General features: G+C 43.5%; 1 protein-coding gene across 6 annotated transcripts in view; it reads right to left on the bottom strand.

Annotated features, from left to right (window-relative positions):
- Positions 1–18,180, bottom strand: part of unc5a (unc-5 netrin receptor A) — a 205,753-nt gene that overhangs the window by 60,890 nt on the left and 126,683 nt on the right. For 3 of the 6 annotated variants that reach the window (XM_061787189.1, XM_061787190.1, XM_061787191.1), the window contains exons 3-6: positions 16,119–16,262; positions 13,500–13,603; positions 5,687–5,867; positions 682–849 (exon numbers count right to left, since the gene is read on the bottom strand). In XM_061787189.1, the coding sequence (XP_061643173.1) occupies positions 682–849; positions 5,687–5,867; positions 13,500–13,603; positions 16,119–16,262 (597 nt within the window). The remainder of the gene's footprint in view (positions 1–681; positions 850–5,686; positions 5,868–13,499; positions 13,604–16,118; positions 16,263–18,180) is intronic. The other 3 variants (XM_061787193.1, XM_061787195.1, XM_061787194.1) reach the window with 1 other exon arrangement.

The raw sequence follows: 18,180 nt of genomic DNA, 5'->3' as shown, positions 1-18,180 counted from the left end.
ACTCTGAGCTTTGTTCCTGTATTCACGTGCATCTTCCTTCTTTCACCTTTAACATTGTTTTCATACACAGCTCTCTCGCTCTCATGCTATCTCTGAACCTTTGTGACGGGGCTAATGTAGGACTGTAAATGAACCAGGCTGCATCTCTGGCTACAAAAGGATCGATATCTGTTGCTCAGTATCAGGCAAGACACTCCCTGCGTCTTGGATTCTCTCACGAGACAGACTGGGCAGGGAAATGAAACGCCACTGATTCTTGCAACGTAAACACAGCACACAGGCCGCCATAATTCACCCTTTTATTGCCCATATTTACTACACAGCTTTAGCTGGAAACAATAACAAATGTAGTAGCTGGTGTGACACAGCAGCATGGCTGGTTGGGAATATGTCTCTTAAATCAGAGAGGTATATGAAATAAGAGCAGGGTCTTCATAAAAGATAATGAGATATGTGAACAAAGTGGAATGATAAATCAGGTTCAAGGCTGTGAGGACTAATAGGTTCTGAAAATGACAATGTACGCTTAATTGCGGAATGCAACAGAAAGAGCACCATCCGTGGAAAGGGCTGCAGGCCAAAATAAAGATGAACAGATGACTTCTGGATGCAAAGAAAGCAAAAAGAAAGCCACAGGTAGCCAAGTGCCACAGGACAAGCAGGGGGTTGCCTGGGAGTTACCTGGACAGGTGGCCACACAAGCACTTTTCTGGACGTTCTGCCCCTCACAGGACGTGCCGCCGTTCAGTGGCGTGGGGTTGGTGCAGCTCCGACTCCTCTTCTGCCAGCCTCGCCCACACACAGCACTGCAGGATGACCAGGTGGTCCACGTGGACCAGCCGCCGTTGACTGTCAGACCAGCGCAAGGAGAGGGATGGGTTGGGGGTTAGGGAGAAAGTTGGAAGGGAAGATGAGATGAGGGGACAGAGCAGCCAGGATTACCCGACATGCACTAAGGACGTGTGTTCCAAGAATAATTGTGAGTGCTGCTGCAGTTCTAACAGAAGCTTGAGAGAGCGGAGCTGCTTCCTGCACTTGAGCTGGAATTACAGCCACCAGAAGTGCAGACACAATGGCTACATTAAGATGACCATATCAAACTGACCAACCAAAAGGATGCAAGAAACAATATGGTGACTAAGTTAATGTTATGCACAGACAACTGCTCAAAGCCAAACGAAGCATAAAAAAAAAAAAACTTCAGACACACAGGAACTGGCAACTCTGAGGTGAACCCAGCATAAGTGTGTAATCCGTCATGGCATTCGAAGTCATTAGGAAAGGTGCCTATCAAACATCCATCACTGATTGGACCATTTCACGTCACTTGTTATGTTGTGTGAATTATAGAGAACAGCCCTATCATTTTTAACCTCCAATTGCAATTGCAAAGTGCAGCACAATCAAGATCATGTTATTACTTCTCCTCCTGATGAACCAGTGAGCCCATGTTCTGAAGCTGCACCAGTTGTAGCTGCTCTCCGCTGCTGACAGCAAGCAATTACATCAAACCATGCTGATGTGATTGTAATCTGCACCTCCCTGCATCTAACTGTGCTTGTTTCGTCTTACATGATACGGTGATTGCTGATTTATTGACTTGAACAGTGCAATTTTTTTCCTTTCTGGACACGGGCCCTCAACACCCACTCCGCCCTCAATTTCCCCTCTTACTTTCGCCTGGGCTTGTCGTGACTGAATCATTTCCTTGCACTCTCTATGCGATTGATTGCCCGGCGGAGTGAGGTAAATTGCCAGGCAACACAAGCCCTGATTACCTCTTAGCAAAGAATGCAGTCTCACCAGCCAGGCCATGACAAAATGCATTTCTGCCCCCCTCTTGAACCCTTTGAAAATAGTAGCCGCTATTATGACCCACTGCAGCTAGCTAGATCAACTAGCATGCCAGACGTGCAGTTTATTCTTCTGGGGCACAGTAGGTGAACAACAGAAAGAAACGAGTGCTTTTATTGTGATTTAACCTCAATTAAATACAAACAGTGATTAATGTTTGACCTTTTCAGGCACAGAAATAAATGTGCATGCAACAAAGCAATCTGTTCACAATTTTGCAGGACTTTAAGTGACAAATATGGTTTGGAAATGGACCTCCGATGGCACCTTTACTCCACATTTAAACTCTAAATGTTGGATGCACAGTTTCATTAAAAATAACCTCAGTGCTGAGCATGTCATGAGCAGTTTGACAGTACACTGAAAAATTGACACAACACACAGAACATGTAAAATACTTTTACAATTCACCAAAAACAGCTATTTAACTAATTTCGTTATTTGTAGACACATGCTTACTTGTGGGGCTTGAGTCAAAAACTACTGTACTGCATTTTGATGGACACATTTCCATTTTTTTTTTAAATTGCATTTTACGTACCTTATACTTTTGGAATCAAACTGTGTCATGCACATAAACTATAATGTGTACAAAATCTTAACTCAATCAAAGGAAACGTTTGTATACTGTTGTGTCAAAGCTCACTTGCGCTGCATACCCCACATCTTTTTCGCTACCCACAATTTTCCTCTATTTTAATTAACAGCCTTCAATCTACTGAGATTGCTGGCATCAAAAGGCAACAGAGCCACAATGTTAAATGGTAATTGATATTCAAGTCTCAACAACTTGAATCTGAGAACTGCATAACATTTTCTATTTTGGCAAGGAAATTTCCACAGCCACTGTAATTTCACAAGGGATGTAACGACAAACAACGTGGCTGCTATTTAAAAAACTAACAAACATATTTATAAAAAAGAAAAGTCATGGTGCCAGGCAAATATTGTGGAAGCCAGCCAGAGATAACTATTTAAGGCATTTTGAAGCAGAATAGAGGCTAAAAGTGAGGGGATGTATTACCTGCTATAGCATCCTTTATTTGTGGCATATAATATGTTAAAGTTTACAACAACACAGAGGTAAACGTAGCCCTGTCCCAACTTTTTGGCAACATGTTGCAGGCATCAAATTAAAATAATGTAAATATTTGTCAAAATACAAAACAAAAACAAACAAAAAACATTTATCCGTTTGAACATTAAATATCTTGTCTTTGTTGTGTATTCAATTGAATAGAGGTTGAAAATGATTTGAAAAATCCATTTTATTCTGTTTTTATCTATGTTTTACACAATGTCCCAACTTTATTGGAATTGGGGTTTGTATATAGTTCCAGGAATCACTGGACAGACAATTCCTTGACTGCATTTTAATAAAAATGTCAGTCAGCCAATCAAAGACATGGCATTACTTATACTTGATTCACTTTCTTCAACCATATTGGGCCAGCAAGCTTTGTGAAAGCACACTGTCAATGTTGACACAATGGCTGCCAGAAACATTTAAAAAGGTGCTATTTCACTTCATCCCATCATAGCCTTTCACATCATTCACTCTGTTAAAAGTGGACACTGCTTTATATATGAACACAAGACCCCAAGGAGCTAAGTGAAGGAATGACCTATCATACTGTAATAAAATATTTATAAATAAATGAGCAGCGATTGCTGCCAATTTATGAAAGATTACTTTGTAGCTTCATCAAGCCGTGACCACCAACTCTCATTGGAGCAGTTCGCAGCCGAGTGTGAAGCGGCTGGGATGAGAATCAGCACCTCCAAATCTGAGACCATGGTCCTCAGTCGGGAAAGGGTGGCATGCCATCTCCAGGTCGGGGATGAGATCCTGCCCCAAGTGGAGGAATTCAAGTATCTTGGGGTCTTGTTCACGAGTGAGGGAAGAATGGAACGGGAGATCGACAGGCGGATCGGTGCAGCGTCTGCAGTGATGCGGACTTTGTATCGGTCCGTTGTGGTAAAGAAAGAGCTAAGCCGAAAGGTGAAGCTCTCAATTTACCGGTTGATCTTCGTTCCTACCCTCACCTATGGTCATGAGCTGTGGGTCGTGACCGAAAGAACAAGATCCCGGATACAAGCGGCCGAAATGAGTTTCCTCCGCAGGGTGTCCGGGCTCTCTTAGAGATAGGGTGAGAAGCTCGGTCATCCGGGAGGATCTCAGAGTAGAGCCGCTGCTCCTCCGCATTGAGAGGAGCCAGATGAGGTGGCTGGGGCATCTGATTCGGATGCCTCCCGGACGCCTCCCTGGTGAGGTGTTCCGGGCATGTCCCACCGGGAGGAGACCCCGGGGACGACCCAGGACACGCTGGAGAGACTACATCCTTCGGCTGGCCTGGGAACGCCTCGGGATCCCCCCGGAAGAGCTGGATGAAGTGGCTGGGGAGAGGGAAGTCTGGGCGTCCCTGCTGAAGCTACTGCCCCCGCGACCCGACCCAGATAAGCGGTAGAGAATGGATGGATGGATGGATACTTTGTAGCTCTGGAAGTGCACAAATTTTGTATTTTTATTTCATAATAACAAAGACAAAACATATTTGTGACTGTTGTTACATTGAAGCCGGCACGGTGGGCGACTGGTTAGAGCGTCTGCTTCACAGTTCTGAGGACTGGGGTTCAATCCCCGGCCCCGCCTTTGTGGAGTTTGCATGTTCGCCCCGTGCCTGCGTTGGTTTTCTCCGGGCACTCCGGTTTCGTCCCACATCCCAAAAACATGCATGGTAGGTTAATTGACAACTCTAAATTGCCCGTAGGTGTGCATGTGAATGCGTATGGTTGTTTGTTTATGTGTGCCCTGCGATTGGCTGGCAACCAGTTCAGGATGTACCCCACCTCCTGCCCGATGATAGCTGGGATAGGCTCCAGCACGCCCGCGACCCTTGTGAGGATAAGCGGCTCAGAAAATGGATGGATGGATGTTTCATTGAACATAACAGTAGTGGGGCTTAAATGCACTCATTCTAGTGTGCTGGATATTAGAAATTATCTGCATACAGTATGTTCTGGGGGAATACAAGACTACATTTGCATTAAATGTAGTTTATTTTAATCAAGCGTGCGCAATATTTCTTATTCCAATTATATTTGAGTTCTCTGTCAGAGACTAACCTGCATTTTTTCAGTTTAATCACATTAATTTATGTATACTGTATTCCTATTTCAATTGCATTTAATTCCCAGGGAAAGTTAAAAGAATTCCCTTAATTTTTCAACTCTGTTGTTGAGTACATACAGTACTTAACAGTGCTCTAATATTAGTGGTGTCAGATGTGCACAGTACTGCATATTATTAGAACCGTAAACTCCTGCAGCTTAAACAATGATGCGGTTTATTTTACCGAATCCAGGAGCCCTACATTTGCTTCTATTCTTAGCTTCTCTTTAACTCTTTAACTTTACCAAACTCATGTTCACTGTTCATGAATGTTCTGATGAGCTCTATTTTTTAGAATCTTAATGGCTGAAAACACGGCGTAATGCCTACGATGACAAAGACCTCAGTGAATTTAGTTAGAAGACAACATTGACGAAATATCGAACCCTATTTTTTGTGTGCAAATTTTGTTGCGGCACTAGCAGTAGTTTCGCTTGTGTGTTACTTTGTGTTGTTTCCACATTTTTCCGCAGTTAGTTTTCACCTGATTTTGTTTATGTAATATGTGGTTTATAATATACTGTGCTTATGTGAGGAAACAAAGTTTGGATTTTATGTAATGGTTTCCTGTTAATATAGCTGAAAACTGTACGACACTGGAAAAGCCACCCATTAAAATTCCCAATCATGTCTATTTTTTCCAAATGAGTGTCCACCTACCATAGATTAGGACCGTGGCAGAGTTACTTTTGCGGCGAGCGACAATGTTTTTGGCCACACATGTGTAGTTGCCCGTGTCGGCCAGTCGGGCCTTCTTGATGACAAGATTATGGTCAGCCGTGATGAAAAAATTGGGGTCGCTCTGTGGGTCGATCATGGCCTCGTTCCTCTGCCACTCCACCTGAAAGAGAGTTGGATTGGTCAAAAGTGCAACTGAGCCCGAATGTCTGCACCAGCCATGCACTCCAACAGCCAGTGATTTAAATGGGAAACACAATGAGTTTGTTTTGTGTTGCTGTATATTTATGCACCTGACTGATAAAAATATTTTGTTTCATTTTCTAATATCTGGAGAGGTCTGCAGCTGCTAGAGCAAGAGCATCAAGAGCGAAAGAAGAGAAAGTATGTATGCATTCTTAATTTCTGTTTTTGGTGCACTCATAGTTGTTTTCTTGGTCTCACTTGACCTTCTGCCTTCTTGAGGGTGCTGCAGCATTGTTGTTGGTATTATTGCCCCATGTGATGCACATAATTGGGCTGTCTTTTTCTTCTGTGCGCGCCTTATTTTCTCCTGTGGTGACTTCTGCTCTGATGCTCTTTTTTCTCAAACTGTGGGATGGCACTTTCCTTGCTCTTTCTCTGCAAGCTGTCTCCACACTATCCAACTGTGATTGACTAGTTGGCGGTTTGCGGTCCCTGGGCTGTCTCAATGGCTCGTCCAACGTAAGCTGCTCATGTCATTAGAGCTCCCACTGTCTACATAGCTGCGTTTCCAGCTGTATGGTTCAGTAAACTTGTATTTTTTGGGGGTGGGGGGGCATTTCTTTTGTTATAAAGTCATCAAACTACAGCAGTTCACCATGGTGCCATTTGTAATTGTAAAATTGGTCCAGATACCTGTAAACAAGCACCATAAACTTCACAAAAGTGATCATTATCTGTCCACCAACCAGATTGCAGTGTGTCTAGTTAGTTATATTTACTGGTTATAAAGAATATGAGGTAAATTAGCATGCTCTACTTAGCATAAACCAGCAGAGGCACTGTTGAGTTAGTCTTAACTAATTTGTGGCCTTGAGAAGAGCATTATGACATAATGAGAGTTGAGCTGTACAAGGGCTTGATAATTAATGTATTTTCCAGATTAGATCTTATTTTCTCGGGATGATTTTTTTTTTATATAGCGGCTTCTGTAATTCGAAGCATGTCCCCAATGATGTGCACTGCTTCAAGTAGCAACATGGCTGGGAACAGAGAGGACCTAGTTTACAAAAGCAATTAGAATTAGAAAGAAATCAAGATGGCGCCTACACGTGTGGTTGCCTCGGTTACGCGTTCTCTAGTATTGTTTTTGTTTTTGTGTGTTTCGTTCGTCTTTGGAGACATTACACGACTCACTTACACAAGGGGAGACTTGCTAAGCATCGAGGAGGCTACTCTGGACTTTCTTTCACCAACTTTCGCAAATCCGCTCAGTTTTTCCCTGAGTTACTCAGCAGAGCAGCAACCGCGGTCTTTGGTGCATTACTCAGCGGAGCAGCGACCGCGGTCTTTGGCGCATGGAGGCGGAGGTGACGCCACAGAGGGTAGCGAGCCGGCATCCAGGTGAAGCTCCGCAGGAGAGGATACAAATTGGCTTTTCCGTCGATCCACCTCGCGAATCTACGCTCCCTACCCTACAAAATGGGCGAGCTTCATCTTCCGATAAAGACCAGTAAAGACCATGTACTTTACGGAGACTTAGCTTTGTGACGCTGTACCCAATGGCGCCGTCATGCTTCCCGGCTTCCATCTTCACCGGGCAGAGCGCGACATGGAATCATCGGGGAAAACAAAAGGCGGCGGGATATGCTACTATATCAACGAAAAATGGTGTACGGACGACACAGAGCTCAGCACACACTGCAACCCGCATCTGGAGTCGCTGTTTTTGAACTGTAAGCCATTCTACTCGCCTCGCGAGTTCGCATCATTCATTCTGGCTGGTGTCTACATTGCGCCTCAAGCTAACAAGAACGCCGCACTGCTAACGCTCGCCGAGCAAGAAAACGAAATTGAAAACAAAATACCCAAACTCACCCCTCATTATTCTCGGGGACTTTCACAAAGCTAAACTCAGCCACGAACTCCCTAAATACAAGCAGCACATCGACTGTCCCACCAGGGAAAATAAAATTTTAGACCACTGCTATACAACGCTAAATAACACATACCGTGCCAAACCTTGTGCAGCCCTGGGCTCGTCTGATCACTGCTTAATTCATTTGATACCGACATACAAGCAAGAACTTAAATGCGTGAAGCCTACAGTGAAAACAGTGAAAAAGTGGACCAATGAAGCAAAGATGGAACTTCAAAGCTGTTTAGAATGCACAGACTGGAGTGTCTTTCAAAATTCAGCTGGCAGCCTGGATGAATATACGGACACTGTCACATCCTATATCAGTTTCTGTGAAGAGGTTTGTGTACCAACAAAGTCATTTCGCACATTCAATAACAACAAGCCGTGGTTCACTGCCAAACTTAAGCAACTTCACCAAGCTAAGAAGGACGCATATCAAAGCGGGGACAGGGCCCTGTATAATCGAGCTAGAAACCTGCTGACTAAATAAACATTGCAAAGAGGAACTATGCAGCAAAGTTGGAAAAACTGAGCGCTAACGACTCTAAATCAGTCTGGCATACATTCCAAACGCTGACTAATTACAAGCGACGATCCCCCCAAGCTGAGAACAATAGCATACAAGCCAACGACTTGAATACCTTCTACTGCAGATTTGATCTTCAATAGATCTCTGGAACTGTGCGAAGTACCATCCTGTTTCAAACGCTCCACCATCCCCAAGTCCCCAAGAAACCTGCAATCTCGGGTCTAAATGACTACAGGTGTGTCGCCTTGACATCCGTGGTCATGAAGTCCTTTGAACGTCTCGTGCTGGACCACCTCAAGAGTGTCACAGGTCCCCTGCTGGACCCCCTGCAGTTTGCCTACTGAGCGAACAGGTCTGCGGATGATGCAGTCAACATGGGACTGAACTTCATCCTAGAACACCTCGACAGTGCAGGGACCTATGCGAGGATCCTGTTCGTGGACTTCAGCTCAGCGTTCGACACCATCATCCCTGAACTCCTTTCCTCCAAGCTTCTCCAGCTCAGCCTCTCGCCTGCCATCTGCCAGTGGATTTACAGCTTCTTGACGGGCAGGACACAGCAGGTGAGGCTGGGAGAGACCACCTCATCCACACGCAACATCAGCACTGGGGCACCCCAAGGTTGTGTCCTCTCTGCGCTGCTCTTATCTCTCTACACGAACAACTGCACCTCAACGCACCCAGCTGTCAAACTCCTGAAGTTTCCAAATGACACCACTGTCATCGGCCTCATCAAGGATGGTGACGAGTCAGGAAGTGGAGCGGCTGGAGCTGTGGTGCCGCCGACACAACCTGGAACTGAACATGCTCAAGACTGTAGAGATGATCGTGGACTTCAGGAGGCATCCTTTGCCACAGCTGCCCCTCATGCTGTCCAGCTGCCTTGTGTCAACCGTCGAGACCTTCAAGTTCCTGGGAATTACAGTCTCTAAGGACCTCAAGTGGGCGATCAACATCAACTCCGTCCTCAAAAAGGCCCAGCAGAGGATGTACTTCCTGCGGCTTCTGAGAAAGCACGGCCTGCCACGGGAGTTGCTGAGGCAGTTATACACAGCGGTCATCGAATCATGTGTGTCATGTGTTCTTCCACCACAGTCTGGTTTGGTGCTGCTACAAAAAAGGACAAACTCCGACTGCAACGGACAATCAAAACTGCTGAAAGGATTGTCGGTACCCCCCTACCCACCCTTGAGGACTTGCACGCTGCCAGAACTAAGACAAGAGCGTGCAAAATCCTCGCGGACCCTCCACATCCCAGTCACCGGCTCTTCCGGCTCCTTCCCTCAGGTAGGCGCTACCGATCAATGCAAACTAGAACTAGCAGACATTCCAACAGCTTCTTCCCTATTGCAATCAATTTCTTAAACACCTAACCTACAATTACATTGCAACATGCCGACAATTTGTTTTGTTTTGAGTTTGTTGTCACATTTCTGTCGGGCCAATTATATATTACTCGTGCACTCACTGTAGTAGTCTCACCACGCTGCAGTATTTGCATATCTGTTGTTGACCAATACTGGCCACTCATGCCAGAGTAGCAACTGCCCCATTTGCACACTGACTGAGAAGTATCTGCAACATTTGCACAATTAACATTGTCCCAGATTATCGCACTACTCATCACTTTAAACTGCATACACTCCTTGAAGTCTTGGCGCCCTTTGCACAATGGTCATTGCACTGGATTATTGCAAGATTAGTCATTCGAACTGCTCTAAGTGCTGCTCTAAGTGCATCTTTTTGCACAATTGTCAAAAAAAATAAAATAAAAAAATTGTACCGGCATTACCAGATAACTAGCCATCCATTTTCTGAGCCGCTTCTCCTCACTAGGGTCGCGGGCGTGCTGGAGCCTATCCCAGATATCATCGGGCAGGAGGCGGGGTACACCCTGAACTGGTTGCCAGCCAATCGCAGGGCACATACAAACAAACAACCATTCGCACTCACAGTCACACCTACGGGCAATTTAGAGTCTCCAATTAATGCATGTTTTTGGGATGTGGGAGGAAACCGGAGTGCCCGGAGAAAACCCACGCAGGCACGGGGAGAACATGCAAACTCCACACAGGCAGGGCCAGGGATTGAACCCTGGTCCTCAGAACTGTGAGGCTGACGCTCTAACCAGTCGTCCACCGTGCCGCACCAGATCACTAGCAACCCTTTATTGCTCAGTGACTGTTTTTCTCAATGTCTTTATGTCTCAAAAGTGTTCTCTGTCAATTGACTCTCTGTTGTCGTAGTAGAGTGGCTGCAACTACTGGCGACAAATTCCTTGTGTGTTTTTTGGACATACTTGGCAAATAAAGATGATTCTGATGATGGTCACTGTACACAGTGACTTTTTCCAATCTTCGACTATTTTTCAAAAATGAGACTATTGAGTTTAATTCTCTTTCAAGTTCTTGTAAGGTGAAAGTAAAAATGTCTTGAAGAGTGCAGTTAACAAGCCTGACAAATTTGAATGAATAATACAAAAAAATTAAAAAATATATGTAAAAGTATATGAAATCAGGACTCAAAATGGTGAAAAATCGAGACGTATTCTCATCCCTTAGACACTGTGGGCCTGTCTGCTAAATGTGCTAAAAACACACCCCACTAAACTTTCAACTGTCTATCAAATACGTCCGTACGTTTAGTATATGGCTACACATCCCAGGCCTACATTTTTGAGCCGCAAAAATATATCAGTTTAAAGCCTCCGGTGGCTAGAATATATCCCAATCGAGTTGTTGCTTTTCCACGCGGCGACGAGAAGTGCTATCCCCCAGCTAGGCCGCGCACTAACAGGCTTCTGGATGCCGCTGCATCCAAAACATCACCACCTCGCTTGGTGGTGTGTCGGTGTGTAGGTCCCACATAACACAGACACTTCAGGGAAAGTTAACCGTTTATTAAACACAGCAGCATTACACATTTTTCAGCCTGTGGATCACAATACTTGGCAGACATTTTAGTACATACTGTACTTCCGGCTGGTTATAAACCCTACAATGTTTTGCGTTTCAACACGTTGCGGTAGCCTGAATAACACGAAATACATAACACTTGGGAATTTAAGTAAGTACATCAAAATGTTGTGGCATCAAGGGAAGATGCGATTTTCAGGTTGTAGGCATATTTTGCTAGCTAACCGCATGCTATAGTGGCAGAAATGGGCCAAGTACCGTAATTTCTCGTGTATAATGCGCATTCAATAGTGCGCATTATACATAGGTATAGGAGAAAATGAAAAAGACTTTCACATTCTATAAATGTATGCCGCCATCTAGAGGTTATAAAATGCTGTACACTTTCATTCCGCTATGCCACCGCCCCCTAGAGGTTATGAAAAAGTTGTACACTTTCCTTCTAGTATGCCACCTCGCGGTTATGAAAAAGGTATAGACTACACTTTCATTCCAATATGACAGGGGTACATATGACTGCATATATGTACAATTGTAGTCATAAGTTTACATACCCAGGCAGAATTTGTGAAATATATATATATATATTTTTTTAATACGACTGATGACTGAAAAACAACCATCATTTATTTCTTTATGGTTATGTTTTGTTTAATGGTAATGCTTTTCTGAAATGCTTGACAGTTTAATTTGAATCCCATTAAAATAAAATTAAATGTGTTTTGCCCGGTCCTTCATGTTTTCTTAAAATAATTGTACACATCTTACAAATTCTGCCTGGGTAAACAAACACATGAGCACAACTGTGTGTTTTCTCATTTATTAATTAAAAGTAGGGCTGTGAATTTCAAAGTAAGAGCAAGTAAATAAAAAGAAAGTATGTGTTCTAATAAGTGCTTAACTTCAGAATAATTATTTGAAAAAACTAACAAAATACAGATAATACTTCATGTTTTGATCATATGGGTAGAAGCAAAAATCGTGGATTGTAAAAATGGATTATACATAGGTTGAAGGGTTTTCCAGAATTTTTAGGTCAACTTTGGGGGTGCGTATTATACATGAGAAATTACGGTAATTATAACTAGGTAACTCGCAATTGCGGCGAATAACTAATGATGGAACAAAGGCATTCAGTTCTTATATAGTGGGGGAGGGAGCTGTCAGATCAAACTGAAATGGTGAAAAACAGTTTAACGCTATATGTGCACAACTGAGTGCTACATAGTTCTCAGTCTTTGCACGTTTTCAGCAATTATCTTCAAATGTATTTACAAACAAATCTCTGAATTGACTTTGCAGCGTCTGTAAGCAACAGAGAACATAAGCGGAATCATTTTCACATTGTTTGCCGTATGACAAGAACGGAGCCCGGTGGAAGGTGATCACAGTCAATCCCGCTGAACATTGCCAAAGGCAGGGTGCCCATTTACACTTTGCTAAAGCAGTAATTTATCAACATGTTGGAAACCTTTGACCCAAGGTATGTGCTTCTTAGCCGCAAATATTTTGCAGAGGTTGCCTTGCCTCACCTGTACAACTCTACATAAGACAAGAGTGTGAGAGAGCTGGGAGTGCAACATTAGTCTTACATATGGACCAGAAAAGCCATGCAGTTTGATGCATGGCTAATGTTAAATATGTTGAACATTAAAATACAAATTTCTTAAGGATTAGGAAAAATTTCGGGCTCTCTCTCAACGAGTACCCCAAAAATTTACCATTTCAAACTGTATCGTGACGAACCAAACTAGTATTATCTTGCAATTAATGAGTTGCAAATTAATAAGTTGGAATAAGTTGCAAACAGCCAGGTCCACTACACACAGATACACACCACTTGAAGACTTGGACAACGCAAAAGACTTGAAAAGAGCACATGTGTACGAAAGATAGCGAGATGGCAAAGAAACCGAATAAAAATGTGAGGCAAATAGAGCCATTAATTATCGATGGGCCTTTAGAGATGCCAAATGCAGAGTGAAGCCTCCCCCAGTTTATCCTGGCTGATATGACGAGCCCATGTGATATATGGCGATTTAGAGATGTGGGAGAGATAATAAATCAATAAAAGGGGGTAATTAGAGGTGTAATTTATCCATATGGGATGGCTGTTCCCCCGTGAAAGCCGGAGAGATGCCAGGGAGATGATCACTGAGCCTCTATTTGCTCTTTGTCCTCCTGGTGAAGAAAGGGTAAATGGATGCAATAGATGCAGGCCTATAAATATCCTCCATATATTCTCACCTCGGGTTCTGGCACTCCCTCGGGGGGATGGCAGCGCAGTGACACCTCCTGCTCCAATGCCACCTCTTTAGCCTGAGGCTCCTCCTCAAAGTTCTTTCTCAAGTCTGAGGAGAGAACACAAGCAAACGCAACCAATTAGGCTATTTGTAACTACATGTGAAGTGAAAATGAAAGCTGCGCCAAGCTAAATCTCAAAATGTTCATGGGCGCGTCGCACTCCAGCTGGCCCCCGAAGCCACACAGGGATTGGTGGCACCAACCATGTTGCTTATTACAGCCTGCCTGGCTGCTTCAAAGATGCTTGTCTGCTGCCAGAGGGGCCCGGCATCAAGCAAAAGCAATTGCATTACCGCTCACTCCTTCCTCCCTCGCGCACCAACCACTCTCTACAGCAGCCGCCTGCCTGCAGCTTCCATCTGTAAGAGGGCTTGGAGCAGCCACACGAAAACAAAGCCCTGAGGCACCTGGACAAGAGCTCCTGCAAGCTTGGCTGACTGCATGAGGCTTCACATTTCATCTCATTCAATACTTTCACTGTTGCACTCAGCGTTGCTATATACAGTATTTGCCCATCAGTCATGCTGAGCGTTATACAGGTAAGGCTGGCATTGCTCATTCTTTTATGGGTGGAAATAAATGGAGGACTACTTGCGTCTGATGAGCTAGACAGGCCACTGATAGCTAGCAGCTTGGCACTAATTTGATGTTTCCGCCCCGGGTTTGCACTCACAGTGAATCGATGTGTTGCTGTGTCGTGTGGGGCAGAGGGTGCAGCCGTGAGCTGCTGGGGAATTCCTTTTAACTAATGGGAGAGCCTGTCCTCAGAAGAGCATTAAGACAGAGTGTTTTTGCAAATGAAATGAACCTCATACAGATGACGTGAGTTATAAGCATCCATAAGAGACATACGCGAAATGAACACAGAGCTTATGCAGATGTGTCTTAATAACTCAAACAGGGTTAGATAATGATGACCCGTCTTCTAAGGTCCTGTTGTGATGGGGGTGGGGGGGCGTTGTTGTCTAGAACAATTCATATTTATGTGGGGTGTTGTTGTCTAGAATAATTCATATTTATGTGGGAATTAATAGGCAGAATGCTTTAAAACACTAAAACAGAAAAGGGCTTCCTCTAATAAAGCTTTGAGGCCGCAGCAGAGGATGTGCCTGTGTTCCCCAGACAGATTTATGGTCGGTACATTCCAATACATTTCAAATCTGTTTTTACTCAGCTACTTTCATCTGGATTATCACTGATACCATCTATCTCATGAAAACTATGCTCATGAATACTCAAATTTAGTGTGCCACTTTTTCAAACATCTCTCCCTGCAAGCAGGAAGAAACACTGGAAGAAGAAACATTGGGAGATAAAGGTCACTAATAACATTGTGGATTATCATGGATTATTATGGTTTTATTCCATCCCATGAAACTATATGCAGTTTTTTCATTCTTCAGCTTTTCATACATATCATCATGGTACAGTGGAACCCCCTAAGTCATACACCACAAATGTTAAACAATTTGGAGTTCAGCCAAAGATTTCTGGAAAAAATATGCCTCAAAATTCAATACAAAAATTCTAACATTTTTTTGGTGCTTTTTGGATGCCACAACAGAAGGCTCCCAATAATGACAAAGAGCAAAAGTATGCAACACAATTTGTTAAATATCAATTACAAATGAAAATTTCCCAAGCAGCTGCTAAAGTAAATAACTGCAGCTGAAATCATAATGGTTAATGACCAGCATTAAAATAGCCGGAGAAGGTTGTCAAGCAACCAGTAAATGTTTTTACTGCACTGAAAATGTATATTTAATTTCAGAAGCAACAATATTGTCTTAATCACTATAAACACCCGCACACCCTGCGGAGGAAACTCATTTCGGCCGCTGATACAAGCGGCCGAAATGAGTTTCCTCCGCAGGATGTCCGGGCTCTCCCTTAGAGATAGGGTGAGAAGCTCGGTCATCCCGGAGGATCTCATAGTAGACCCGCTGTCCTCCACATCGAGAGGAGCCAGATGAGGTGGCTGGGGCATCTGATTTGGATGCCTCCCTGGTGAGGTATTCTGGGCACGTCCCACCGGGAGGAGACCCCGGGGACGATCCAGGACACGCTGGAGAGACCACATCCTTCGGCTGGCCTGGGAACGCCTCGGGATCCCCCCAGAAGAGCTGGATGAAGTGGCTGGGGAGAGGGAAGTCTGGGTGTCCCTGCTAAAGCTACTGTCCACGTGACCCGACCTCGGATAAGCGGTAGAAAATGAATGGATGGACTATAAACACCCAGAAAGTTTAGTATGTGCGCTTGCAGATAAACCCACATTAATTCCAGCAATACCTATAAAACAACACTTTAACCTGATCAAAAAAGTTCCTGATCCCGCTACATTATGCATCTGTCATACTTCTGCAAAGGTTGAGTAGTTTTATTTTGTTTTAATTTTATTATGCTGTGGTGAACATCTTTCAGAACAAATTAATTCACTTGACATGATTTCCTATGGGAAACTGTATTCTAATTAGAAAAACTTTGAAGTCAACCAGCACACTGAAATAGATTGTATTTGATTGTGATTGTGGTTTCCTTGTAATAACTATAAAGTGCACTCACAAGCAATCCTGATGAATGCTTTTTGGCTTTTCTGAGTTCCTGTGGTGCTCCAGGCGACACACTGACACCAGTACTCATCGAGGCCGAAGATCTTCTCCACTTGCTGTCTGGTGATTTCTATCGTCACCTCCATGACTGGCAGAGCTGCAAAGCAAAACAAAACAAACAAACGAACAAAAAGTAAATATGGTGGGCAAGAATGAGCCCCCAACAGGTAAGCTAAGTCATAATGTGTCATTTGTACCTTTTTCAAAAATCTAGCCATGTAATTTGCAATGTAATATGCAATTTCAAAAGTAGTGCAGAATTAACAACCAGGGAACTATAATAAGGCGGCACGGTGGCCGACTGGTTAGAGCGTCAGCCTCACAGTTCTGAGGACCCGGGTTCAATCCCTGGCCCCGCCTGTGTGGAGTTTGCATGTTCTCCCCGTGCCTGCGTGGGTTTTCTCCGGGTACTCCGGTTTCCTCCCACATCCCAAAAACATGCATTAATTGGAGACTCTAAATTGCCCGTAGGCATGACTGTGAGTGCGAATGGTTGTTTGTTCGTATGTGCCCTGCGATTGGCTGGCAACCAGTTCAGGGTGTACCCCGCCTCCTGCCCGATGACAGCTGGGATAGGCTCCAGCACGCCCGCGACCCTAGTGAGGAGAAGCGGCTCAGAAAATGGATGGATGGATGGATGGAACTATAATAATGTATAAACAGAGCCCTTGTTAACTGAGGAAAAAGAGAAGAGAGCCTACTGGCATTGCTGGTTTAATTTGGAAGGCTGATAAAACAGCAACAGTTGGAATGGAAAACTGAAATGCGAAACAACACACAGCAAATAAACTACTGGGCCTATGCAGCTCCTCTGTAGTTACAAAGCTCGTAATTAAATATCAGTAATACAATACAAAAGTTTTCACTTTATTGCTAAAAGACAATCATTGTGGACATTAAACAAGATTGAGACAAGTCTTTTCTGTAATACAATTCCGTCTAGTCAGGAGTTCATATTGAGGAGACAAGCTTTCATCTTCCTTTAACCTTGTACTGATAATCCAATCCGGTCCTGTTTCCTTTATCTTGAGCAGCGGCATTCAGTCTTCCTATGTGTCCTACTTTCTCGCCACTTGATGATGAGATATCCTCATTTTTCTTACAGTTTCTGGCTCACCCCATCTGAGCTTTCCTCTATGGGGTCTCTTCCAGAGAGGTGTGGAACCCTTCATATAAATACAAAACATTCCGGGGAGCCTCAGAGGACACATCTGCCAGACTGGAGAGGCAGTATATATACGCCGGCTGTATGTTTAAGTCTCAATGGAGCGTCGCTCTTCAATTCCCATTTGCATAAAAGCACTTTGTGACATTCCTGTACTTCACACATATACTTGAGCCGTCTGGTCTGATCGCTTCCAGCTCCAAATACAAGTTGGCGGGAGCTTGGGTAAGTGGCACCTATCAGACTATCAAACCTATATAACAATTATGTGGAGCACTTGCATGGGTTTGAGATATTCAGAAATTATATAATTAATATATATTTTTTGTTTTCCGCACACACATGGAGGCTCTGCATTGAAGTTGTAGTTGATGTATTTTTTTCTTTTCTTATTATTCCAATCCAAGATACTGCTGTTACTGATATAATCATTTGTATTATTGCATTAGTGTTTTAGAAATACGTATGTGTATACTGTATTTTAATACAGTGGAACCTCAATAAAAAGGACCCCGATATAACGGATATTGGACAAAACAGACTGTCGGGACCAAAAATATTTTACATTTGTCACTTAAACTGCCGTTGATGAATTTAACTTTATTTTTACTTTTTGTTCAAATTGTGTTTGTTTTGTTGTTTTTCTGTGAATGTTTTTATTTTTTACACATCTTTGAAATAACTCAATTCAAAATATTCAATTCAAATTCTGGAGTGCTTCACTCATGATAAAAACAAATCGGGGGGAATGTAAGTTAAGTAAGTTTCATGCTTTTCTTCTGTGTGCGCACACTTGTTCAGGTTAAATATCCAGTATGTTACAGACAGTGAAAAGTTCAAATGAATACCT

Source organism: Phyllopteryx taeniolatus, chromosome 10 (assembly GCF_024500385.1).
Source record: "Phyllopteryx taeniolatus isolate TA_2022b chromosome 10, UOR_Ptae_1.2, whole genome shotgun sequence".
NCBI classification, from domain to species: Eukaryota; Metazoa; Chordata; class Actinopteri; order Syngnathiformes; family Syngnathidae; genus Phyllopteryx; species Phyllopteryx taeniolatus.
Note: the sequence above shows the minus strand (reverse complement) of the source record. Positions and strands in the feature narration are given on the sequence as shown.